Source organism: Bufo gargarizans, chromosome 5, assembly GCF_014858855.1.
Source record: "Bufo gargarizans isolate SCDJY-AF-19 chromosome 5, ASM1485885v1, whole genome shotgun sequence".
Taxonomy (NCBI): domain Eukaryota; kingdom Metazoa; phylum Chordata; class Amphibia; order Anura; family Bufonidae; genus Bufo; species Bufo gargarizans.
Window position 1 is genome coordinate 467655521 of NC_058084.1, and position 27748 is coordinate 467683268.

General features: G+C 47.6%; 1 protein-coding gene across 1 annotated transcript; it reads left to right on the forward strand.

Moving 5' to 3' along the window:
• The first annotated feature begins 1339 nt into the window (after positions 1-1339).
• Positions 1340-27207, forward strand: HDX (highly divergent homeobox). Its single transcript, XM_044294661.1, has 5 exons — positions 1340-1652; positions 10059-10141; positions 14307-14390; positions 24916-25038; positions 26434-27207. The coding sequence occupies exons 1-5, from the start codon at positions 1487-1489 to the stop codon at positions 26605-26607; spliced, it is 630 nt and encodes a 209-aa protein (XP_044150596.1). The 5' UTR covers positions 1340-1486; the 3' UTR covers positions 26608-27207.
• The last annotated feature ends 541 nt before the right edge of the window (positions 27208-27748 follow it).

Below are 27748 nucleotides of genomic sequence, written 5' to 3' on the forward strand. Positions count from 1 at the left end.
TGTGTATAGGGGTGTACTGACTTCTGCCAGATACTGTGTATAGGGGTGTACTGACTTCTGCCAGATACTGTGTATAGGGGTGCACTGACTTCTGCCAGATACTGTGTATAGGGGTGTACTGACTTCTGCCAGATACTGTGTATAGGGGTGTACTGACTTCTGCCAGATACTGTGTATAGGGGTGTACTGACTTCTGCCAGATACTGTATATAGGGGTGTACTGACTTCTGTCAGATACTGTGTATAGGGGTGTACTGACTTCTGTCAGATACTGTGTATAGGGGTGTACTGACTTCTGTCAGATACTGTATATAGGGGTGCACTGACTTCTGGCTGATACTGTATATAGGGGTGCACTGACTTCTGTCTGATACTGTATATAGGGGTGCACTGACTTCTGGCTGATACTGTATATAGGGGTGCACTGACTTCTGTCAGATACTGTATATAGGGGTGCACTGACTTCTGGCTGATACTGTATATAGGGGTGTACTGACTTCTGGCTGATACTGTATATAGGGGTGTACTGACTTCTGGCTGATACTGTATATAGGGGTGCACTGACTTCTGTGAGAGACTGTATATAGGGGTGTACTGACTTCTGGCTGATACTGTATATAGGGGTGCACTGACCTCTGTGAGATACTGTATATAGGGATGTACTGACTTCTGTCAGATACTGTATATAGGGGTGCACTGACTTCTGTCAGATACTGTATATAGGGATGTACTGACTTCTGTCAGATACTGTATATAGGGGTGCACTGACTTCTGTCAGATACTGTATATAGGGATGTACTGACTTCTGTCAGATACTGTATATAGGGGTGCACTGACTTCTGGGAGATACTGTATATAGGGGTGCACTGACTTAGAACTGAGTGAGCTCTGCTATGTCTCATGGATAAAGCCATGATGCTGTTTGCAGGATATAAATACTTATTAGTTGAGCAGGGGCCCCCCGGACGAGGGCCCGTAGGACCGGGGGGATCTCACAATGCGCGGCGGCGGCTGCTGCGGGGACATTAAGCAGATTTGTAGCTGAATGTGGATTTCTTCTCCTAGAAACCCTTCCATTGTGCGCGCGGCTCGGGCTCGTGAGGAATAGATTTTCGGTCTTGTATAATAAATAACTGTCCTGGAAACTACTTACTCATCCTGTCTGTGCCGCTAAATATAGCCGCTCGCTGCAGGTGGGGGATATCGATCAGCGGAGCCACCGCTTATCACGTGTCTCTAGGACTGCAGTCAGTCCGGACTCCTGGTAACGGGCGCGGTATTCAGCATCTGCTGTGACGGGGGCCGCTAGTTATTAGGTGGTAACACATTATCAAATAAACATGGCTTCTCCTTCTGTGTCATCACATTAGTGGAATTTCTTCTCGGCCGCGTGGTCTGTCGCCGGGACGTTCCTGCCGCCCGGTGTCATTTCAGTGCCTTGTTTCTGCAGACGTGGATCGGGAACAGAAGAAGAAAGTATCGGTTAATGGGCATTGAGGTCCCGCCGCCCCGCGGGGGTCCCGCCACCTTCTCTGAGCAGCTGGAATCTGCCTCATCTCTGACTCTGTCTGAAGATCCAATGGCGGAGGTGGTGGAGGAAAACGACCGCCACGATGAAGTGTCTATTTGCCTTTCTGAAGAAAGCTCCCAAGGTAGGAGGTGTGAAGAGGAAGCTTATAGTTAAATTACATCGTATATTGTACTCCAGTCACATCCAGAGCTGCATTCAGAATTAATCCTACTCCAGTCACATCCAGAGCTACATCATTGATTCTCATACTCCACCACCATTGCAGCTTCCATGGAGGTTGTCCTGGCCTGCTGATTGGCAGATGCAGCTGGTCCACGGGAGGAAATCGTATCCTTATTGGAAAAAAATTCCTCTTTCTCCACTTATCAGACTCCTCCTGCACTGATCACTCTGTACACTGAGGAATCAAATCACAGCTGCTGCCCATGGAGGTCTGTGGAGAGGGAGGAGTGAGCTGCTGGGGGGAGACAGAGACACAGACACACAGAGATGCTTCTGCAGTTTCTACTGTAACGTTTCTTTCTCACTTCAGTGCTAGGTTCACAGCCACACTGCTCAGTCCTGCTCTATGATGTCAGTGCAGTGCGCTACAGAGAGATAGAGGAGCCTTGTGCAGTATATGGGAGACATTGTAGCATCTCGTCTACACCTGGGAGCTCAGGGAGAAGTGAGAATTATCGCTGGAGCCTGCAGGGGGCGGAACTGGTGATAGATGCAGAGGATAGGTCATATATATAACGGTCAGATGTCGTGTTACTCCTCAGGTACACACAGCAGCTTAACCTCTCCCTTCCCGGTACATATGCCCCCCTCCGGGTATATACCCTTCCCGGTACATTCGCCAGTCTCAGGTACATCCGCTCGCCTTTTGTCGAATGCTGAACGCCCACCTTGATCTAGTCGTCATTACAGAGCTAAACCATCAGCAGAACAAATCCCTCTTCTGTTCTGATACTTTGTTACAATGTATCAGTCCAGGCTGTGAAACAGCTGGGGGTCCTTTCAAGCTACAAAAGGATTGTCTGTGCTGGATTCAGTTGTAACAAACCCTCAGCTCTGAATGGCAGACAGACTTCTGTAAATGAAGTCACGTGTAAATACCCGCTTTCCACAGTTGTAGCCAACAGACTCCATTTTACCTGCCCTGATACATTGTGACGAATTATCAAAAAAGGAGTTTGTGTAGATGTATTTAGCTAACAGAACTGTCTACACCAAGCATGCTCAACCTGCGGCCCTCCAGCTGTTGCAAAACTACAACTCCCATCATTCCCGGACATCCCACAGATATCAGCCTACAGAAGGGTATGGTGGGAGTTGTAGTTTTACAACAGCTGGAGGGCCGCAGGTTGAGCATCCCTGGTCTACACTGATACACTGTAACAAACCCTCAGCTGTAAGATATATTGGACAGGTTTTCAGCCTCTAACTGTAAACCATAATGTTCCCATTCACTGACAGCAGGCAGCGATAGTGAAATGTTTATGATTATAACACAAAGTGTATTACAAGGTTTCCTGCCTTGCGTGCTGGGGTCCTGTCATTCACGTGTCTTCGGAGGAGCCGTCCAGGCGTCTCGTGTGACCGGCGGTCGATGCAGTAAATGAAGCGTTGATTTTGGCGCCGTGGCCGCCATCTCCGTGCAGTGACTGTTATACAGGGACGCCAGGCGCGGATCGCTTAGTCATTACTAATTAAAATGGCAGCTGTCTCCCGTGTTCTCGTACACGAGCGCTCTTCATTACACAGATTACTCTGTCCGCCGTCCAGCAGCTGATTGAATTTGCTGTTACTCCGGGGAATGATTGATGGAGTCGTTATTTATTTTTTTCTGGGCATTTTACCCAAAAATAAACCCTGAGAACCGCCCGAGGCAAGAGAAGGCGCCCCCGCCAGGCTGTTTGCGCTTTGTCCCAGTTTTGTAGTGTGACGTCATTACGGCCGCAGCAGGTTCGCCTTTTATACATTCTGATATCTCGATTGTGCTGCCATCTAGTGGCCAAACAACCTGCACTGCAGGCAGGTCCTACATGAAGTCATGCACTGAGCCCCGTGTTTCCCCCCATTTCTGCCATCAGGAGGCGACGCACACGCAGACGCCATTATACGTATAGGTGAGCATGTGCAGGGCTGTATTTGGAGTTAATGCCGCCCTCGGCTCGCCCCCTATTAAAGAGGGTATACAGTAGCTACATAAAATGATTGTGACCATCCGGTAGAAAACGCACTTGATTTCACCGTGATTTCTGCGGTTTTATGATGTGAAATACATTTATGTTACATTTTTATCCTTGAAAAATATACAGAAAATATTCGCATCACAAAACCACAGCAAAGCCGGTAAATCGGAGTGCGTTTTTAAACGCGTTTTAGTAACATCTCATCTGAATATCATCTTACACAGCGGCCCGGCAAAATATAAGCCTAAGGCCTCATGCACACGACAGTATTTTTTCACGGTCCGCAAAAACGGGGTCCGTAGGTCCGTGATCGTTTTTTCGTCCGTGGGTCTTCCTTGATTTTTGGAGGATCCACGGACATGAAAAAAAAGTCGTTTTGGTGTCCGCCTGGCCGTGCGGAGCCAAACGGATCCGTCCTGAATTACAATGCAAGTCAATGGGGACGGATCCGTTTGACGTTGACACAATATGGTGCCATTTCAAACGGATCCGTCCCCATTGACTTTCAGTGTAAAGTCTGGAGTTCTTTTATACCATCGGATTGGAGTTTTCTCCAATCCGATGGTATATTTTAACTTGAAGCGTCCCCATCACCATGGGAACGCCTCTATGTTAGAATATACTGTCGGATATGAGCTAGATCGTGAAAACTCATTTCCGACAGTATATTCTAACACAGAGGCGTTCCCATGGTGATGGGGACGCTTCTAGTTAGAATATACTACAAACTGTGTACAAGACTGCCCCCTGCTGCCTGGCAGCACCCGATCTCTTACAGGGGGATATGATAGCACAATTAACCCCTCAGGTGCGGCACCTGAGGGGGTTAATTGTACTATTATATCCCCCTGTAAGAGATCAGGGCTGCCAGGCAGCAGGGGGCAGACCCCCCCCCAGTTTGAATATCATTGGTGGCCAGTGCGGCCCCCCCCTCCCTCCCTCTATTGTAATAATTTGTTGGTGGCACAGTGTGCGCCCCCCCCTTGCCCCCCCCTTCCTCCCTGTATTGTAATAATTATTCGTTGGTGGTACAGTGTGCGCCCCCCCATCGCCCCCCCTTCCTCCCTGTATTGTAATAATTATTTGTTGGTGGCACAGTGTGCGCCCCCATCGGCCCCCCTCCCTCTATAGCATTAACAACATTGGTGGCCAGTGTGCGACCTCCCATCTCCCCCCCCCCCCCCGATCATTGGTTGCAGCGGAGTTCTGATCGGAGTCCCAGTTTAATCGCTGGGGCTCCGATCGGTAACCATGGCAACCAGGACACTACTGCAGCCCTGGTTGCCATGGTTACTTAGCAATAGTACAACAGTAAAAGATTCATACTTACCTGGGAGCTGCGATGTCTGTGACCGGCCGGGAGCTCCACCTACTGGTAAGTGACAGGTCTGTGCGGCGCATTGCTGTCACTTACCAGTAGGTGGAGCTCCCGGCCGGTCACAGACATCGCAGCTCCCAGGTAAGTATGAATCTTTTACTATTGTACTATTGCTAAGTAACCATGGCGACCAGGGCTGCAGTAGCGTCCTGGTTGCCATGGTTACCGATCGGAGCCCCAGCGATTAAACTGGGACTCCGATCGGAACTCCGCTGCAACCAATGATCGGGGGGGGGGGAGATGGGGGGTGCACACTGTGCCACCAACGAATAATTATTACAATACAGGGAGGAAGGGGGGGGGGGCCGGGGGGGGCGCACACTGTGCCACCAACGATTTATTACAATACAGGGAGGAAGGGGGGGGTGGGGGGGGGCGCACACTGTGCCGCCAACGAATTATTACATTAGAGGGAGGAAGGGGGTCCGATGGGGGGCGCACACTGTGCCGCCAACGAATTATTACAATAGAGGGAGGGAGGGGAGGTCGCACTGGCCACCAATGATATTCAAACTGGGGAGGGGGGGGGGGGGGTCTGCCCCCTGCTGCCTGGCAGCCCTGATCTCTTACAGGGGGATATGATAGTACAATTAACCCCTTCAGGTGCCGCACCTGAAGGGGTTAATTGTACGGATCACAGCCCCCTGTAAGAGATCGGGTGCTGCCAGGCAGCAGGGGGCAGTCTTGTACACAGTTTGTAGTGTATTCTAACTAGAAGCGTCCCCATCACCATGGGAACGCCTCTGTGTTAGAATATACTGTCGGAAATGAGTTTGAATATACTGTCGGAAATAGATCTGAAAAAGCTTTTATGCAGACGGATCTTCGGATCCGTCTGTATGAAAGTAACCTACGGCCACGGATCACGGACACGGATGCCAATCTTGTGTGCATCCGTGTTCTTTCACAGACCCATTGACTTGAATGGGTCCGTGAACCGTTGTCCGTCAAAAAAATAGGACAGGTCTTATTTTTTTGACGGACAGGATACACGGATCACGGTCTCGGCTGCAAAACGGTGCATTTTCCGATTTTTCCACGGACCCATTGAAAGTCAATGGGTCCGCGAAAAAAAACGGAAAACGGCACAACGGCCACGGATGCACACAACGGTCGTGTGCATGAGGCCTAAGGCCTCATGCACACGACCGTTCCATTTTTTGCAGTCCGCAAACCGCGGATCTGCAAAAAAAATGGAAGCTGCCTGTGTGCCTTCCACAATTTACGGAACGGGCGGCCCATGGTAGAAATGCCTATTCTTATCCACAAAACGGACAAGAATAGGACATGCTATATTTTTATTGCGGGGCCACGGAACAGAGCAACGGATGCTGACAGTACACAGACTGCTGTCCGCATCTTTTGCGGCTCCATTGAAGTGAATTGTTCCGCACCCGGATGTGGACCACAACAACGGCCGTGTGCATGAGGCCTAATGCACAAGTCTGAAGACATCTCCAGCAACGGAGGGGAGAAATCACCACGCACACCCTCCAGCTCTAATACATTCACTCAGGGGAGGGGTCGGCAAGAAAAACGGACAGGACGCAGGCGTCTTCTGTGTGTGCTCAGTATATAAATGGCGCCATGTTCACAGGCCGGAGCACAAACAAGCTGAACCTCACTTATCTGAATGAGCCCTACCTCCTGCTGGATGTCACTGTGTGGTCATGGACGATCCTGCTGTCACCGGCAGCGAAGTCCTCTGCACGGATGGGTCATACACTGGCTTCACCTTTCTCCTCATCTGACGGCTCTGGTGTCTCCTTATCACTTAGTTCTATTAATTGCAACAGTAATCAGGAGATTTAACCCTTACACTGCCTTCCTGTGGAGATTACTGTTCCATTAGCTTCGGGAAGCCGTGTGAGGGTTAAATCTCCTGACTTGTAGCCACAATAAACAAAGGTCAGTGGTGAGGAGAAATGAGACGTGGCACCGAGGAGAAAGCATCGACTCTTCTCTCTGATGCCCTCATGTGCCTGGTTGTAAATACAGCCCCGTGCACATGCGCCGCGCTGTTTCTATGGACTTTATACTTTTTTTTATGACATCACTAGCTCTTATAAGGACAGCTAGTGATTTCACAATGAGGGCTTGTGATGTCATAGTGAGGGGAGGGGTTATGAGGAGAGCTAATGATGTCACAAAGAGTGATGTGTTTTATATGGTGATGTCACAGTGAGGGGGTGGGGTTATATGGGGATGTCTGGTGATGTCACAGTGATGGGTGGGGTTATATGGGGAGAGCTTGTGATGTCACAATGAGGAGGTAGGGTCATATGGGGAGGGTTGTGACGTCACAGTGATGGGTGGGGTTATTGTGAGAAATGGGGCTATATGAGGAGGCTTCTGAGGACCCAGTGATGGGTAAGAGTTATAAGGTGAGTGAGATGCAGGTTCTTAGGACAGCTAGTGATATCACAGTGAGGGGTAGGTTATGAGGAGAGCTAGTGATGTCACAGAAAAGGGGTGGAGTTAAATAGAGACGGCTATGTCACACTAAGAGGGAGGACATTCTAGACTGGATACAATTTTAGCAAACCCTCAGCTGTGAAAAGTGTTAGACCAGGATGGGACTCTTAATTTAAGCAGATATATTACTATTCACTAACAGGAAGCAGAGATCTTGACATGTCCCAACTGAAACACAAAGTATAACAAAAAGTTTCAAAACTCTTCATAACACTTAGTTTATATAACACCCGTCCCCCATACTGTACAGAATACCCCTGCTGCCCCTTCTCTGGACCCGGTGGTGATTTACTGGATCGCGTCTTACGAGCCTCTCCATACAGACGAGCGTCCGGACATCACTCGTGGATTTATGCTCTGGAGCCGGGGACCGCTGCAGTCCGTGTGGTCGGTCCTGTCCATCACCTGCTTTCTGTGTCTTCCCATAATCCCATGCACTTACACAATCTCCCAGTGCATCCTGATTTTCTTGAATAGAATTCAAGGAGTACAGTGAAGACTGACACTGGATTCATCTAACCTTTATATTGCTGCGATTCTCTGTGCCTCGGCGGAGACGTCTCTGTGCACTGCAGGGGGTTAATACTTTCCGCCTCCTGCTTCGGCTGTTGCACTCACACCTTGTTCCTGAGCGGCGCCCTCTGATCCGGATCCGTCTCATTATCCTTCCCCGCCGCTTGGCTTCTTGCTGTTTACAGCGCGCTATGTAAATGTCTTTCCTGTTGAAGCCGCAGGACGCATCAGGAAAAAAACCTCTGAAATAATTGCTTCTCTGAAGACAGCGGCGGCGGCGACAACAGTCCTCCGAGACGTGTAATTGCCAAACCTCCTTCTACAGTGCCTTGAAAAAGTATTCATACCCCAGGAACGTCTCCACATTTTCTCACGTTACACCCACAAACTTCTTCAATGTATTTTATGGGATCGACCGACACAAAGTCCAAGTCTGTGTGAATACTGTGCGGGTGCATTAGTATTCAGCCCCCTGAGTCCGTACTTTGTAGGACCACCTTTCTCTTTTGGGGTCTGTCTCTACCAGCTTTGCACATCTAGAGGATGACATATTTGCCCGTTCTCCTGGTCAGAAGAGCTCGCGCTCAGTCAGATTGGATGGAGAGCGTCTGTGAACAGCAGTTTTCAGGTCTTACCACAGATTCTCAATGGGATTCAGGTCTGGACGGTGACTGGGCCGTTCTAGCACATGGAGATGCTTGGATCTAAACCAAGCATGCCCGACCTGCAACCCTCCAGATGTTGCAAAACTGTTGTAGTTTTACAACAGCTGGAGGGCTGCAGGTTGAGCGTCCCTGATCTAAACCATTCCATCTAGCTGGATGTTGAGGGTTGTCATCCTAACTCTGTGATAACTGGGACATAACTCTTCTTTACACTTCTCCACAACTTTTTCCCTGACCTGTCTGTCGTGTTTCTTGGTTTTCATGATGCTGTTTGATCACTGATGTTCTCCAACAAACCTCTGAGGCCTCCACAGAGCAGCTGGAGTTACACTGAGAAGACATTACACACAGGTGGACTCGATGTACTAATGAGGTGACTTCTGAAGGCGAAGGTCACACTGGATTCTATGTAGGGGGCTGAATACTAATGCACCCCACACATTAAACATTGTGAAAACCTTGTATCATCTTCTTCTCACCTCACACAGACTTGTACTTTGTGTTGGTCGATCAAATAAAATCCCAATAAAATACAGTTTGTGAGTGTAACGTGAAAAATGTGGATAAGTGCAGGGGGTATGAATACTTTTTCAAGACACTGTATATTCAGGGGGAGGAAGGAGAAGATGTCAGGTTATTAACTGTCCAGTCCTATGAAATGTACACAGCTGAGGGTGTGTTACAATGTATCAGACAGAGCTAAACACTGCTGTGTCAATCTTTCTTCTGACTGGCGGCTTCCCGACAGCTTTTAAGAATTACAAGGTCAGGTTGGGTAAACATAAATGTCTCCATTCACTGACAACAAGCAGAGATCTTGAAAATAGATTATGATTCGCAAAGTCTCTTAGGAAGTTGCAGAACTTTTAATTGTAAGAAGATGAATGGACGAGTCCTTAAACTATTGAGGTAATATCTACAGCGCGAACACGAGACTCGCCCGCTTCTGCCCCTCATACACTGATCCGTTTATTCTCATCCTGCCTGGATTTTGTAATAAAGGAGCACTCCATCCCTACAGACACTAACAGTGTTCACTGGCTATATGTTGCTGGGTGGAGCTTAGACATCACATGACTGTGGTCACCTGACAACCGTTGGGTGTAGAGGAATAACATGAGTAGTCGGGGGGGGGGGAACTCTAGAGATTACCATGTGAAACCTCCGGACTGTACCAGTGACTACAGAGGGGAGGAGCTTGTACACTGAGGGGGAGGAGTCACAGCTGATTGACACTTTTCATAAAATAGGAAAATTCAAATAGCAATCACTGTATATGAAGCAGAAGTAAAACCGCGCTCTTCTTCTTTCTGCAGCGGACGATGTGCACGAGGTGGGACGGAACGAGGACCTCGGCATCAAGGAGGACAGTCAGGACATGGCGCCTCCACACAGTGTGGTGAGTACGGCACAGATTAAGGCCTCATGCACACGACCGTTGTGTGCATCCGTGGCCGTTGTGCCGTTTTCCGTTTTTTTTCGCGGACCCATTGGGTCCGTGGAAAAATCTGAAAATGCACCGTTTGGCAGCCGCATCCGTGATCCGTTTTTCTTGCCCGTGAAAAAAATATGACCTGTCCTATTTTTTTCACGGCCAACGGTTCACGGACCCATTCAAGTCAATGGGTCCGTGAAAAAACACGGATGCACACAAGATTGTCATCAGTGTCCGTGATCCGTGTCCGTGATCCGTGTCCGTTTTTTCCTATCATTTCAATGGCAAACTTGACTTAGATTTTTTTTTCATTTTTCATGTCCGTGGATCCTCCAAAAAAAAAGGAAGACCCACGGACGAAAAAACGGTCACGGATCACGGACCTACGGATCCCGTTTTTGCGGACCTTAAAAAAAACCGGTCGTGTGCATGAGGCCTAAAGGGATACTCCAGCCACACACTGTATCACCGGACGCCTTTATGGGGCGTATGGCTGGAATACCCCTCTAAATTATTACTATTATTCTATTGCACTTATTATTTTCTACGTCCTATTCCAGGGTCAATATTTATGATTTACCGTATCATAGATTAGAATAGATCTGTATCAGGCGACTGTCAGCTCTTCTGTCCTTACTGTCCTCAGGCTAACGTACTGCTGAGCCAATCAGAGCTGCAGTGTAAAGCATGGTGGATGGACACAGCCACAGGCTGAGCTTCTGATGAGACAGGCGGTATATTTCAGACTACCTCAGACTCCAGTAGGCAGTGCAGATAAGCTGGAGTGACTTATCATAGCTGTGTCCTGATGGAGAAGAGCTGCAGTGTAGAGCATAGAGATATAAAGTAGCAGTGGTATATTTTCATACTCCGGTAGGCAGTGCAGATAAGCTGGAGTCACTGATCATAGCTGTGTCCTGATGGAGCAGTGCTGCATTGTAAAGCATAGAGATATAGAGTAGCAGCGGTATATTTCAGACTACAGTAGGCAGAGCAGATAGGCTGGAGTCACTGATCATAGCTGTGTCCTGATAGAGCAGAGCTGCAGTGTAAAGCATAGAGAGATAAAGTAGCAGGTGTATATTAGACTACCTCAGACTACAGTAGGCAGAGCAGATAAGCTGGAGTCACTGATAATAGCTGTGTCCTGATGGAGCAGTGCTGCATTGTAAAGCATAGAGATATAGAGTAGCAGCGGTATATTTCAGACTACAGTAGGCAGTGCAGATAAGCTGGAGTCACTGATCATAGCTGTGTCCTGATGGAGCAGAGCTGCATTGTAAAGCATAGAGATGTAAAGTAGCAGCGGTATATATCAGACTACAGTAGGCAGTGCAGATAAGCTGGAGTCACTGATAATAGCTGTGTCCTGATGGAGCAGAGCTACAGTGTAAAGCATAGAGAGATAAAGTAGCAGTGGTATATATCAGACTACCTCAGACTCCAGTAGGCAGAGCAGATAGGCTGGAGTCACTGATCATAGCTGTGTCCTGATGGAGCAGAGCTGCAGTGAAAAGCATAGAGATATAAAGTAGCAGTGGTATATTTCAGACTCCAGTAGGCAGCACGGATAAGCTGGAGTCACTGATAATAGCTGTGTCCTGATGGAGCAGAGCTACAGTGTAAAGCATAGAGAGATAAAGTAGCAGCGGTATATATCAGACTACCTCAGACTACAGTAGGCAGTGCAGATAAGCTGGAGTCACTGATCACAGCTGTGTCCTGATGGAGCAGAGCTGCAGTGTAAAGCATAGAGAGATAAAGTAGCAGGTGTATATCAGACTACCTCAGACTTCGGTAGGCAGTGCAGATAGGCTGGAGTCACTGATCAATGCTGTGTCTTGATGGAGCAGAGCTGCAGTGTAAAGCATAGAGATGTAAAGTAGCAGGTGTATATTAGACTACCTCAGACTCCAGTAGGCAGTGCAGATAGGCTGGAGTCACTGATCAATGCTGTGTCTTGATGGAGCAGAGCTGCAGTCTAAAGCATAGAGAGATAAAGTAGCAGGTGTATATTAGACTACCTCAGACTCCGGTAGGCAGTGCAGATAAGCTGGAGTCACTGATAATAGCTGTGTCCTGATGGAGCAGAGCTGCAGTGTAAAGCATAGAGAGATAAAGTAGCAGGTGTATATTAGACTACCTCAGACTACAGTAGGCAGTGCAGATAAGCTGGAGTCACTGATCATAGCTGTGTCCTGATGGAGCACAGCTGCAGTGTAAAGCATAGAGATGTAAAGTAGCAGCGGTATATTTCAGACTCCAGTAGGCAGTGCAGATAAGCTGGAGTCACTGATAATAGCTGTGTCCTGATGGAGCAGAGATGTAGTGTAAAGCATAGAGATATAAAGTAGCAGCGGTATATTTCAGACTCCAGTAGGCAGTGCAGATAAGCTGGAGTCACTGATAATAGCTGTGTCCTGATGGAGCAGAGCTGCAGTGTAAAGCATAGAGAGATAAAGTAGCAGGTGTATATTAGACTACCTCAGACTACAGTAGGCAGTGCAGATAAGCTGGAGTCACTGATCATAGCTGTGTCCTGATGGAGCAGAGCTGCAGTGTAAAGCATAGAGATATAAAGTAGCAGCGGTATATTTCAGACTCCAGTAGGCAGTGCAGATAAGCTGGAGTCACTGATAATAGCTGTGTCCTGATGGAGCAGAGCTGTAGTGTAAAGCATAGAGATATAAAGTAGCAGCGGTATATATCAGACTACCTCAGACTCCGGTAGGCAGTGCAGATAAGCTGGAGTCACTGATAATAGCTGTGTCCTGATGGAGCAGAGCTGCAGTGTAAAGCATAGAGATGTAAAGTAGCAGGTGTATATCAGACTACCTCAGACTCCGGTAGGCAGTGCAGATAAGCTGGAGTCACTGATCATAGCTGTGTCCTGATGGAGCAGAGCTGCAGTGTAAAGCATAGAGAGATAAAGTAGCAGCGGTATATTTCAGACTACCTCAGACTCCAGTAGGCAGTGCAGATAAGCTGGAGTCACTGATCATAGCTGTGTCCTGATAGAGCAGTGCTGCATTGTAAAGCATAGAGATGTAAAGTAGCAGCGGTATATTTCAGACTACCTCAGACTCCGGTAGGCAGTGCAGATAAGCTGGAGTCACTGATCATAGCTGTGTCCTGATGGAGCAGAGCTGCAGTGTAAAGCATAGAGATGTAAAGTAGCAGGTGTATATCAGACTACCTCAGACTCCGGTAGGCAGTGCAGATAAGCTGGAGTCACTGATCATAGCTGTGTCCTGATGGAGCAGAGCTGCAGTGTAAAGCATAGAGATGTAAAGTAGCAGGTGTATATCAGACTACCTCAGACTCCGGTAGGCAGTGCAGATAAGCTGGAGTCACTGATCATAGCTGTGTCCTGATGGAGCAGAGCTGCAGTGTAAAGCATAGAGATGTAAAGTAGCAGGTGTATATCAGACTACCTCAGACTCCGGTAGGCAGTGCAGATAAGCTGGAGTCACTGATTCTAGATGTGTCCTGATGGAGCAGAGCTGCAGTGTAAAGCATAGAGAGATAAAGTAGCAGGTGTATATCAGACTACCTCAGACTCCGGTAGGCAGTGCAGATAGGCTGGAGTCACTGATGATAGCTGTGTCCTGATGGAGCAGAGCTGCAGTGTAAAGCATAGAGATGTAAAGTAGCAGGTGTATATCAGACTACCTCAGACTCCGGCAGGCAGTGCAGATAGGCTGGAGTCACTGATAATAGCTGTGTCCTGATGGAGCAGAGCTGCAGTGTAAAGCATAGAGAGATAAAGTAGCAGGTGTATATCAGACTACCTCAGACTCCGGTAGGCAGTGCAGATAAGCTGGAGTCACTGATCATAGCTGTGTCCTGATGGAGCAGAGCTGCAGTGTAAAGCATAGAGAGATAAAGTAGCAGGTGTATATCAGACTACCTCAGACTCCGGTAGGCAGTGCAGATAGGCTGGAGTCACTGATAATAGCTGTGTCCTGATGGAGCAGAGCTGCAGTGTAAAGCATAGAGAGATAAAGTAGCAGGTGTATATCAGACTACCTCAGACTCCGGTAGGCAGTGCAGATAGGCTGGAGTCACTGATTCTAGATGTAAAACAGCCAATTCTGAACGTGCGCCTCCTCCTGCCTCTGTGTTTCAGAAAGTGGAAGCCCCCGAGGAGGAGATGAGCGACACCATGGGCAAGTTTGACGTGGAACAGATGCGATCGCTCCTGGATTATAAGGTATAGACATCACGTAGAATCCCGTTATCTCCCCTCCCCCACCGGCGGCCCCAGTCACATGACCCATGGCAGGGCCCCTCTATCTCCACAAGACCAGTGGTTAGTGGGGCCCTTCTGATCCTGGGGCCCTTGCATGTCCCAGTTATCACATAGCAGCGCGTCTCACTGCACTGCGCCTTCTAGAACACACGCGCTGCAATCCGCCTATAGAATAGCGGTCAGGAGAGGCGCCTACAGTGTGCAGCCGGGGTGATTTACAGGCTGCACGACTCCTATGAATGAAGTGCACTGGACACTGCGCTATTGCACTGGATCATTGTGGTCGGGTTGTGTCCTCCCATTCACCGGAGTGAGGTCCCCGCCACCTCATGCAGAGTCTGCACAGACAACATGGCGGATTAGTCCTACTGAACGCCACAGATCCTGTAGTAAATTCGTGGCGGGGCACACGTGCACACCCCTTTATGTTGTTAGGCTTCGGGTCCACTTGATGCGAGGTCTCCGCGTTTACCGGACGCGGTTTGTCTTCTCCGGTCGGTATTTCTGGATCTAGTTCACTGGAAATGATTGGTCTTCCTTCCTGGACCAGTAATACATACAATAGAAGCGTCTGCTGGGGCGCCCTGTGTGAACAGCGTCGCATCCTCATGCAGGGCGGCATTAACCCCATCTGTGCCGGAGTGGAGGTGTAAATCCTAGTTCCGGACTGGGGTGTAGACGATCACAGGGAGGCGATGCTGATACACAACGAGGTTTAGATTCATGATTTCCTCTGCGGCTTTAATTAAAGCGTGATGCCGCCATTTACTACATCTCAGCTGGAGGCGGCTTCTGATGACGGGTTGCTCTGTGCATCTTCTGCTTTACTTAACATTTACTGATGCTGCGAGAAGTGTGATTTATCCTCCAAACACATCCAGAGCTGCAGAAGCTGCAGTACAGGCACCGAAAAGGAGACGCCAGATATCAGGAGGTTGTGAGCGCTCGTATAGCAGTGTTACTGGCGCTGTTCACGGGTTTGTCTGCGGCACTGTCAGTATGGAGGTTTTGGTCGCAGAACTGGGGATCATGAGCAGCGTGGATGGAGGGTTCTCTTCAAAAACGAGGAACAGGTTACCTGGCCAGAATATCTAGGCATACATTACATGTAGTGCATGGGCATGTGGGGATTACTCCAACCCCCAATATGGCATATAGATAGGGGTTCTTGTCCTGAGAAAATAATATTAAGATCTGGATTACTCAACATTATTAACTAACGAGTTTACACCATAATTGTATATAGAATCTGCTTGTCACGGACGTACCGCGACATACGGACGTCCCCGCAACAGTGGGTGACAGAAGATCTGAGAGACTGGCAACACGTGCTTTGATCTGACAGGTTTCCTTGTGGATCAATAGACGTCTGTGTTGTTTCTCTAACCTCCAGGTGTTGCTATTGTGGTCATTTAACTTTTTTTATAGTTGCGTCTCCCACTGAGCTGTGTGGTTTATAGCTTCAGTGGAATCTGCTGGTGTTTGGTTTTCGGCTGAGTTCCTGCCATAACTACTGGAAAGTTAAGTGTTTCCTTTCCCTTTTGTTTTGGTTTATTTGTGTGTTGTTTTTCCCCTGCCCTTTGTTGTAGGCCTGTAGGAGACTTCTGGTCGTCCTTCCTTTCTGGAGGAACAGTGTGTCTCAGTCCTGTCACTATCGCCAGGTTCTAATAAGGTGAGTTAGGACACTAGGTACTCCTGCGTATGAGCTCACCTACCTTTGGGGTCTGTTCATACTGATAGTCAGAACTGTGACTAGGGATTTTACTAGGAGGTGTCCTTCTTTCTTCGTTGTTCCCTCTCCTTCTTCGTCCGGTGTGGTGTCTCCCTCCCACACATGGGCGTGACATTATAAACCGCCAAACCGTAATTTTTTGTTAATTATGGTGCAGCCATGGACCCGATTGTTGTACTGGCAGAACAGATACAGGGTCTATCTTTGGATGTAGCCGATCTCGCAGATGCAGAGATTACAGGCTGCTGGTCCTGGTGGTGGTTACCAGACCTGTCTGGAGCCTAAAGTTCCCCTCCCAGACAGATTCTCTGGGGGTCGCGATAATTTAATTCTTTTGAGAGTCATGTAAACTATATTTTAGGGTTGTCATCTGGTGATAAGGAACAGCGAGTCGGTGTGGTGATTTCTTTGCTTAAGGGGGATGCACAGTCATGGGCTTTTTCTCTGCTGACCGGATCACAGTCTCTCTGGTCGGTGGACGAATCTATGATGACCCTTCCTGGCCGAAACCAAGCTGCACGGCCTTCGTCAAGGAGATCGTTCTGTGGAAATGTATTTCTCTGAGTTTAAGAGGTGGGCTACGGATACGGAGTGGCAGGATCCGGCTCTCTGAGACAGTTTTGTCAGGGGTATCTGAGAGGCTGAAGGACGCTTTGGCCTTTCATGAAACTCCTGTGTCTCTGGAGGCTGCTATGTTTCTTGCCGTACACGTGGATAGACGCCTGAGAGAGATCTAGGGGCCTCCACTCTCAGGACGTACTATCACATGATGTATTGTCCTCCTCTGACACTTTGGGTGAAGATACTCCTGGGTTTATGTCTGGGGACGAACCCATGCAATTAGGGGGAGCTACTCCTGGATCTGCTTTTTTGTGTATTAGTCAAAGGAAGGAAGGAAAAGGAAGAGACCACTGTGGTACTCAGCAGAAGTGGCCAAAATCATTAAAAACAAAAAGATAGCATTTAGGAATTATATAAAAAAAAAAAATCGAGGATGACAGGGAAATTTATAAGATTAGGCAGAGAAAGGCCAAACAAGTTATAAGAGCTTCTAAAGCACAGGCAGAAGAGAAATGAGCTCAGTCAGTGAAAAAAGGCGATAAGACATTCTTCAGATACATAAATGAAAAAAGGAAACTAAAACAAGGAATTATCAAATTAAAAACTAAAGAAGGAAGGTATATGGAAGAAGATAAAGAACTAGCTGACTGCCTCAATGAACACTTCTGTTCAGTCTTTACAAAGGAAAATGAAGGAGAAGGACCTCAGTTAGGAAGGAAGACTAATGAATCTTTTGACGCATGTGTCTTTACAGAGGAAGAGGTTCTGAGTCAGCTGTCTAAAATTACTACAAATAAGTCACAGGGGCCTGATGGGGTACACCCAAAGCTATTAAAAGAGCTCAGCGGTGAACTAGCAAAACCATTCACAGATTTATTTAACCAATCACTGGCAACAGGAGTCGTCCCAGAAGATTGGAAATTAGCAAATGTTGTGCCCATTCACAAGAAAGGTAGTAGGGAGGAATCGGGCAACTATAGGCCAGTAAGCCTGACATCAATAGTGGGGAAATTAATGGAAACCATACTTAAGGAGAGGATTCTGGACCATCTAAAATCCCATGGATTAAAAGATGGAAAACAGCATGGGTTTACTTCAGGGAGATCATGTCAAACTAATCTTATTGATTTTTTTGATTGGGTGACTAAAATAATAGATGGCGGAGGTGCAGTAGACATCGCTTATCTGGACTTCAGTAAGGCTTTTGATACTGTCCCACATAGAAGGCTTATCAATAAAGTGCAGTCTTTGTGCTTGGACTCCCATATTGTTGAATGGATTAGGCAGTGGCTGAGGGACAAACAACAGAGGGTTGTAGTCCATGGAGTATATTCAGACCAAGGTCTTGTTACCAGTGGGGACCTCAGGGATCTGTTCTGGGACCCATATTGTTTAGTATCTTTATCAGCAACATTGCAGAAGGCCTCGATGGTAAGGTGGGTCTTTTTGCTGATGACACAAAGATTTGTAACAGGGTTGATGTTCCTGGAGGGATACACCGAATGGAAAAGGATTTAGGAAAACTAGAGGAATGGTCAAAAATCTGGCAACTAAAATGTAATGTTGATAAGTGCAAGATAATGCACCTGGGGGGTAAAAACCCAAGAGCAGAATATACAGTCAGTGATACAGTCCTAACCTCAGTATCTGAGGAAAGGGATTTAGGGGTCATTATTTCAGAAGACTTAAAGGTAGGCAGACCATGTCATAGAGCAGCAGGAGATGCTAGCAGAATGCTGGGGTGTATAGGGAGAGGCATTACCAGTAGACAGAGGGGGGGGGGGGGGCGCTCATGCCGCTCTACAGAGCACTAGTGAGACCTCATCTGGAGTATTGTGCTCAGTACTGGAGGCCATATCTCCAGAAGGATACTGATACTTTGGAGAGATTTCAGAGAAGAGCTACTAAACTGGTCCATGGATTGCAGGATAGAACTTACCAGGAAAGATGAAAGGACCTTAACATGTAGAGCTTGGAAGAAAGACGAGACGGAGGGGAGATGAGAGAGACTGCTAAATACATAAAGGGAATCAACAAGGTAAAAGAGGAGAGAAGATTTACAAGAAGAAAAACTGCTACAAGAGGACATAGTGTTACATTAGAGGGGCAAAGGGTTAACAGTAATATCAGGAAGTATTACTTTACTGAGAGAGTAGTGGATGCAGGGAATAGCCTTCCTGCAGAAGTGGCAGCTGCAAATACAGTGGAGGAGTTTAAGCATGCATGGGATAGAGGGGGGAGGGGGTACGGTTACGGACGTCCCCGGGACAGTGGGTGACAGAAGATCTGAGAGACTGGCAACATGTGCTTTGATCTGACAGGTTTTCTTGTGGATCAATGGACCTCTGTGTTGTTTCTGACACTGGCCACATCTCTAACCTCCAGGTGTTGCTATTGTGGTCATTTAAACTTTCTTATTTATAGTTGCTTCTCCCACAATGCTGTGCGGTTTATAGCTTCAGTGGAATCTGTGGTCTGCTGGCGTTTGGTTCTCGGCTGAGTTCCTGTTGCTGCCATGACTACTGGAAAGTTAAGTGTTTCCTTTCCCTTTTGCATTTTGTTTTGGTTTATCTGTGTTGTTTTTCCCCTTCCCTTTGTTGTAGGCCTGGGGGAGATTCCTGGTCGTCCTTCCTTTCTGGAGGAACAGGTAGTCTCAATCCTGTTACTATCGCCAGGGTCTTATAGGGTGAGTTAGGACTCTAGGTACTCTGTTTATATTGATAGCCAGTCAGGACTTTGACTAGGGATTTGACTAGGAGGTGTCCTTCTTTCTTCCCTTGCTTTCAGGCCTTGTTCCCTCTCCTTCTTTGTCCGGTTTGGTGTCTCCCTCACACACACGGGCGTGACACTGCTCAGCTCCTCCTGCTCTATAACACACTGCCTGCAGATTACATGGTGACAGGTTCTCTGTATATATAATCTGCTCAGCTCCTCCTGCTCTATAACACACTGCCTGCAGATTACATAGTGACAGGTTCTCTGTATATATAATCTGCTCAGCTCCTCCTGCTCTATAACACGCTGCCTGCAGATTACATGGTGACAGGTTCTCTGTATATATAATCTACTCAGCTCCTCCTGCTCTATAACACGCTGCCTGCAGATTACATGGTGACAGGTTCTCTGTATATATAATCTGCTCAGCTCCTCCTGCTCTATAACACACTGCCTGCAGATTACATAGTGACAGGTTCTCTGTATATATAATCTGCTCAGCTCCTCCTGCTCTATAACACGCTGCCTGCAGATTACATGGTGACAGGTTCTCTGTATATATAATCTACTCAGCTCCTCCTGCTCTATAACACGCTGCCTGCAGATTACATGGTGACAGGATCTCTGTATATATAATCTACTCAGCTCCTCCTGCTCTATAACACGCTGCCTGCAGATTACATGGTGACAGGTTCTCTGTATATATAATCTGCTCAGCTCCTCCTGCTCTATAACACGCTGCCTGCAGATTACACGGTGACAGGTTCTCTGTATATATAATCTGCTCAGCTCCTCCTGCTCTATAACACACTTGCTCTCCAGGGTGAGAATCATTCCCCCGGATTAGCGGTTATATTAATCTCTGCCTCAGTTTTACAATGTAACAATCTAATCTGGACCCTATAGACAACACCAGCATTTCATCCGTTTCCCATGATCTGGTTACACTGTATCGGCTGCGGTATTGATGACCCCCGGCCTCTACTTGTTTTGGCGTTTAGCATTATTCTTTCTCCTGTAGAAACGTTCACATTAAAACCGATGAGAATAACAAGGGTTTTGACTTTGTGACCCGCCAATGCTGCCCAGGTCTTGTGGCTGCAGTCGCGGTGCGGTATTCTTGTGGCTGCAGTCGCGGTGCGGTATTCTTGTGGCTGCAGTCGCGGTGCGGTATTCTTGTGGCTGCAGTCGCGGTGCGGTATTCTTGTGGCTGCAGTCGCGGTGCGGTATTCCTGTGGCTGCAGTCGCGGTGCGGTATTCTTGTGGCTGCAGTCGGGGTGCGGTATTCCTGTGGCTGCAGTCGGGGTGCGGTATTCCTGTGGCTGCAGTCGGGGTGCGGTATTCCTGTGGCTGCAGTCGCGGTGCGGTATTCCTGTGGCTGCAGTCGCGGTGCGGTATTCCTGTGGCTGCAGTCGGGGTGCGGTATTCTTGTGGCTGCAGTCGGGGTGCGGTATTCTTGTGGCTGCAGTCGGGGTGCGGTATTCCTGTGGCTGCAGTCGCGGTGCGGTATTCTTGTGGCTGCAGTCGCGGTGCGGTATTCCTGTGGCTGCAGTCGCGGTGCGGTATTCCTGTGGCTGCAGTCGGGGTGCGGTATTCTTGTGGCTGCAGTCGGGGTGCGGTATTCTTGTGGCTGCAGTCGGGGTGCGGTATTCTTGTGGCTGCAGTCGGGGTGCGGTATTCCTGTGGCTGCAGTCGCGGTGCGGTATTCCTGTGGCTGCAGTCGGGGTGCGGTATTCTTGTGGCTGCAGTCGGGGTGCGGTATTCTTGTGGCTGCAGTCGCGGTGCGGTATTCTTGTGGCTGCAGTCGGGGTGCGGTATTCTTGTGGCTGCAGTCGGGGTGCGGTATTCTTGTGGCTGCAGTCGCGGTGCGGTATTCCTGTGGCTGCAGTCGCGGTGCGGTATTCTTGTGGCTGCAGTCGGGGTGGTATTCTTGTGGCTGCAGTCGGGGTGCGGTATTCTTGTGGCTGCAGTCGGGGTGCGGTATTCCTGTGGCTGCAGTCGCGGTGCGGTATTCTTGTGGCTGCAGTCGGGGTGCGGTATTCCTGGACAGCAGGCGACAGTACGCTTCTCTGATGAAATTTTTAAATAATGAGAGTTCGGGGAGAATCTGTTTTCATTCCTTGTTAAACCAAGTGAAATGGATGCCATGGTAACAGCAGCCAGAGATTTGTGCTGCCAGGCCGCTGACGGGTTGCTAGAATCCTGTAATGCCACCGTGTGCGCTCGTCGTGAAATGCCAGGGAGCTCAGCAAGTCCTTACATGTTCAGACTCTGCACCTGATCCTCCCTCATCTCCGGCCTCGTTCTTTGGTCCTGCGTCAGGAAAACATTAAAGGTTCTATATAAATAAGGTCCCAGATTTATCCTGCCTTCCTATCACATATCAGGCAGTACAGCCATAACATGCACCCTATAGACACAATACAGTAGAACTACACTGACCAAAAATATAACCGCAACACTTTTGGTTTTGCTCCCATTTTGCATGAGCTGAACGCAAAGATCTGAAACATTTTCTACAGACACAGAAGACCCGTTACTCTCACATATTGTTCACAAATCCGTCTAGATCTGTGTGTCAGAAAACCAGTCAGTGTCTGGTGTGGCCACCATTTACCTCATGCAGTGTAACACATCTCCGTGGCATAGAGTTGATCAGGTTGTTGATTGTGGCCTGTGGAATGGTGGTTCACTCCTCTTCTGTACCAAGTTGCAGAATATTGGCAGGAACTGGAACACGCTGTGGTATACGCTGATCCAGAGCGTCCCGAACCTGCTCAGTGGGTGACATGTCCGGTGAGTATGCTGCCAGGCAAGGACTGGGATGTTTTCAGCTTTCAGGAATTGTGTCCAGATCCTTGCAATATGGGGCCGTGCATTATCCTGCTGCACCATGAGGTGATGGTCGTGGATTAATGGCACAACAGTGGGCCCCAGGATCTGGTCACGGGATCTCTGTGCATTCAAAATGCCATCAATAAAATGCACCTGCGTTAGTTGTCCATAACATAGCCTGCCCATACCATAACCCCACCGCCACCATGGGCCACTCCATCAGCAAACCGCTCACCCACACGACGCCACACACGCTATCTGCCACCTGCCCTGAACAGTGAAAACCGGGACTCATCCGTGAACAGAACGCACCTCCAACGTGTCAGACGCCATCGGATGTGGGTATTTGCCCACTCAAGTCGGTGACGACGACGAACTGCAGTCAGGTCCAGACCCCGATGAGGACGACGAGCTGCAGAGGAGCTTCCCTGAGACGGTCTCTGACAGTTTGTGCAGAAATTCTTTGGTTATGCAAACCGATTGTTGCTGCAGCTGTCCGGGTGGCTGGTCTCAGACGATCATGGAGGTGGACATGCTGGATGTGGAGGTCCTGGGCCGGTGTGGTTACACGTGGTCTACGGTTGTGAGGCCGGTTGGATGTACTGCCAAATTCTCTGAAACGCCTTTGGAGACGGTTTATGGTAGAGAAATGAACATTCATTGCACGGACAACAGCTCTGGTAGACATTCCTGCAGTCAGCATGCCGAGTGCACGCTCCCTCAAACGCTGCGACATCTGTGGCATTGTGCTGTGTGATCAAACTGAGCATTTCAGAGTGGCCTTTTATTGTGGGCAGTCTAAGGCACAGCTGTGCAATATTCATGCTGTCTAATCAGCACCTTGATCTGCCAAACCTGTGAGGTGGGATGGATTACCTCGGCAAAGGAGAAGTGCTCGCTGACACAGATTAGACATTTGTGAACAATATTTGAGAGTAATGGGTCTTTTGTGTCTGTAGAAAATGTTTTAGATCTTTGAGTTCCTCGTGCAAAATGGGAGCAAAACCGAAAGTGTTGCATTTATATTTTTGTTCAGTGTATTAAAAACTGCCTCCTATGTACAAGAATAGAACTACAAGAGTATAACTACTATAATACTGCTCCTATGTACAAGGATATAACTACTATAATACTGCTCCTATGTACAGGAATATAACTACTATAATACTGCTCCTATGTACAAGAATATAACTACTATAATACTGCCTCCTATGTACAAGAATATAACTACTATAATACTGCCTCCTATGTACAAGAATATAACTACTATAATACTGCCTCCTATGTACAAGGATATAACTACTATAATACTGCTCCTATGTACAAGGATATAACTACTATAATACTGCTCCTATGTACAAGAATATAACTACTATAATACTGCTCCTATGTACAAGAATATAACTACTATAATACTGCCTCCTATGTACAGGAATATAACTACTATAATACTGCTCCTATGTACAGGTATATTACTACTATAATACTGCCTCCTATGTACAAGAATATAACTGCTATAATACTGCTCCTATGTACAAGAATATAACTACTATAATACTGCCTCCTATGTACAAGAATATAACTACTATAATACTGCTACTATGTACAAGAATATAACTACTATAATACTGCTCCTATGTACAAGAATATAACTACTATAATACTGCTCCTATGTACAAGAATATAACTACTATAATACTGCTCCTATGTACAAGAATATAACTACTATAATACTGCTCCTATGTACAAGAATATAACTACTATAATACTGCTCCTATGTACAAGAATATAACTACTATAATACTGCCTCCTATGTACAAGAATATAACTGCTATAATACTGCTCCTATGTACAAGAATATAACTGCTATAATACTGCTCCTATGTACAAGAATATAACTGCTATAATACTGCTCCTATGTACAAGAATATAACTGCTATAATACTGCCTCCTATAGGGTATTTAGGTCTCTGACTCCTCAGTTATGTGATAAGATATAAAGATGATGAGAGTTCTCCGGATCAGTTCCCCTCTCTAGGATTCTCCGCCATCTTGTGATGTGATAAGGTTATAATCGTCTGCCCTCCTTCTCCATGAGCGGCTTGTTATAAAGCTCTTCTGTGCTGCCCTCCTGTGCTCTCAGGTGATCATTACACTTCTTCTATAGGTGATAATGAGAGGACTTGTTATTTCAGATACATTTTCCTCTGGATGTTTTTTTGAGGACAATCAGAATGCGAGACGCTCGTCTATCAGTTACTGATGCGCCTGATTTATTCTTCTTAACCAATCTGATCGTCCCCTTTAAGTTTAGCAGCTCTCCCCTCAGTCAGCTGTTGTAGTCCGGTGTGAACACTGTCCAGTGGATTGGCGCTGTAGTGCAGCAGCTGCGTATAGGAAGGGCCACCTCTTTGCAGCAGCGTCTTACTGTAGATCTGCCGGTAAATGTCCGAGGCCTGCGGCCGCGTGCTCAGGGCGGAGAAGAGAACATACATGTAACTGTAGATTAGTAGCACTTGGGTTTTAACCCCTTAACATGGGAAATGTGTGCGGCTCAGGAGCCCATACTCCCAGTATGTGATAAATCAGGGACAGCTTCTCTGGATTATGGCTCCATTCACTCACTTTCCTCTGTTTATGCAGAATGAAGATGTGAGATACATGGAGAGCGAACTAGAAAGGTACAAACAGAAGTACACGGAGCTGCAGGCCTTCACCAGGAGCCTCATACACACCATACGAACCAACGACCGCGACCAACAACAGGTAGGAGCAGAATCCAGGTAACCTGCAGCCCGCTCACTATTCTGCTGGTGCAGTCACTGTGTACATACATTACTTATCCTGTACTGATCCTGTATTATACTCCAGAGCTGCACTCACTATGTCCATACATTACTTATCCTGTACTGATCCTGAGTTACATCCTGTATTATACTCCAGAGCTGCACTCACTATTCTGCTGGTGCAGTCACTGTGTACATACATTACTTATCCTGTACTGATCCTGAGTTACATCCTGTATTATACTCCAGAGCTGCACTCACTATTCTGCTGGTGCAGTCACTGTGTACATACATTGCTTATCCTGTACTGATCCTGAGTTACATCCTGTATTATACTCCAGAGCTGCACTCACTATTCTGCTGGTGCAGTCACTGTGTACATACATTACTGATCCTGAGCTACATCCTGTATTATACTCCAGAGCTGCACTCACTATTCTGCTGGTGCAGTCACTGTGTACATACATTACTTATCCTGTACTGATCCTGTATTATACTCCAGAGCTGCACTCACTATGTCCATACATTACTTATCCTGTACTGATCCTGAGTTACATCCTGTATTATACTCCAGAGCTGCACTCACTATTCTGCTGGTGCAGTCACTGTGTACATACATTACTTATCCTGTACTGATCCTGAGTTACATCCTGTATTATACTCCAGAGCTGCACTCACTATTCTGCTGGTGCAGTCACTGTGTACATACATTACTGATCCTGAGCTACATCCTGTATTATACTCCAGAGCTGCACTCACTATTCTGCTGGTGCAGTCACTGTGTACATACATTACTGATCCTGAGCTACATCATGTATTATACTCCAGAGCTGCACTCACTATTCTGCTGGTGCAGTCACTGTGTACATACATTACTGATCCTGAGCTACATCCTGTATTATACTCCAGAGCTGCACTCACTATTCTGCTGGTGCAGTCACTGTGTACATACATTACTTATCCTGTACTGATCCTGAGTTACATCCTGTATTATACTCCAGAGCTGCACTCACTATTCTGCCAGTACAGTCACTGTGTACATACATTACTTATCCTGTACTGACCCTGAGTTACATCCTGTATTATACTCCAGAGCTGCACTCACTATTCTGCTGGTGCAGTCACTGTGTACATACATTACGTATGCAGATCCTGCATTATCCTCCAGAGCTGCACTCACTTCTTTTATCTTAGAAGTCAGCAGAGGTGAAGAGATGAGCACTTCCTGGGGCCCCTCATGCAGCATCGTTATAAGCACCCGTTCTGTATCTATGATTAGTGCACATTTATATGCCATGCAGGGTATGGGGAAAGCTGGGTGACGATCCTGTGCCGGCGGCAGTGGATAAAAGCTTCTTTTTCTGTGTTGCTGCAGATTCTGCTCTCGGAGCCGCCTCTAGACCTGGATGACATGGACTTCAGCCACATGTCTCCGGACGCCGACGATACCTCATACAGCGTCTCCTCCATGTCCGAAGGAACAGCCCAGACATTGTGTGAACGGCCGGACTCCGGCCGCAAAGAACTGATGGATTTTACTAAAGTTTAGAAAAAGAAGAAATAATAAAAAAATAAAAAAACTAAAATTTTAAAATCCTGTAACTTATTTTCATCAAGTGGAGATAGAATCTATTTTGCATCGTGGAAATATAAATCAGAGAGGAAATAAACGTCTAACATGGAGGAGGCGTGCCGCACAGGCTTACTCGCGGACCGGGGGTCTCCATCATTCCTCCAATCAGAGGCAGACATTAAAGTCTATTGGTGCCTGCCCCTTTAAGAGTGTTGCCCCCTGTCATCCTGGAGTCCCCTCTTCCATCAGCCTGGAACATTCCTGCTCCTCATTCTTTTTACTTGTATCTGGTTCTAGGAAAGGTAGGTGACAACCAGCACATCCGGTCACCCAGCTTTCCAGGAGTCCTGATAGGCAGATGCTCCGATCCCCCCGACCTTCCAAGAGTCCCGATGTGTGCGGCCGTTCTCCAGAAATCTCCGGATTATCCAGGTCCTCACATTTCTGGTTTCTACAATGTAGCAGTTTGTGGCCAACTGTTTTCCCACGCCGGCAGTTGTCAGGCTTTGTGCAGTCAGTACAGAGGTCAGGGTTGTCAGGTTCTCATGTTCTTGCCTATAATGAGAATGTGCTGGAAACGGGGGCCCATTTTTTTAACCTTTTTTTTCTTCTTCCCATAGTTCTTCCTTTTCTATCTCTGTCCCGTTAGGTTACACTGGTCTGTCCCAAGATGGAAGATTAAAGTCACCTCTCGTGGCATCAAATGCTCAGACTGTTGCCCTCTCTGCTGCCATGCTTCACACTTCAGCTCTGCTCCCACACATTTGTAATCAGGGACTTTTGCTTATCTGATTTGTCTGACCTGCAGGTCCTCTCTCATCAGGCTCCTGCATGGTTTACCCCCTTGCTTTACTCTGCAGCTCTGCTTGTCCAGAGGTGAGGCGTGCAGGGATGACATAAAAAAACCACAATCACTGAAAGAACCTGAAACTGACAAAGGTAATAATAAAATAAACTCCTGAGAATCAGACGTCGCTTCTGAATTTATAGACGGAGCGCTGCCCCCGGCCGGACACAGACGGCGGGTCCTTAATGTTTACATGACCTTCTGATGCCATCCAGCGATTTCTGCCCCGTCCACAGGTATTTTGGCCGCTCCTCGCGAGCAGACTGCTGC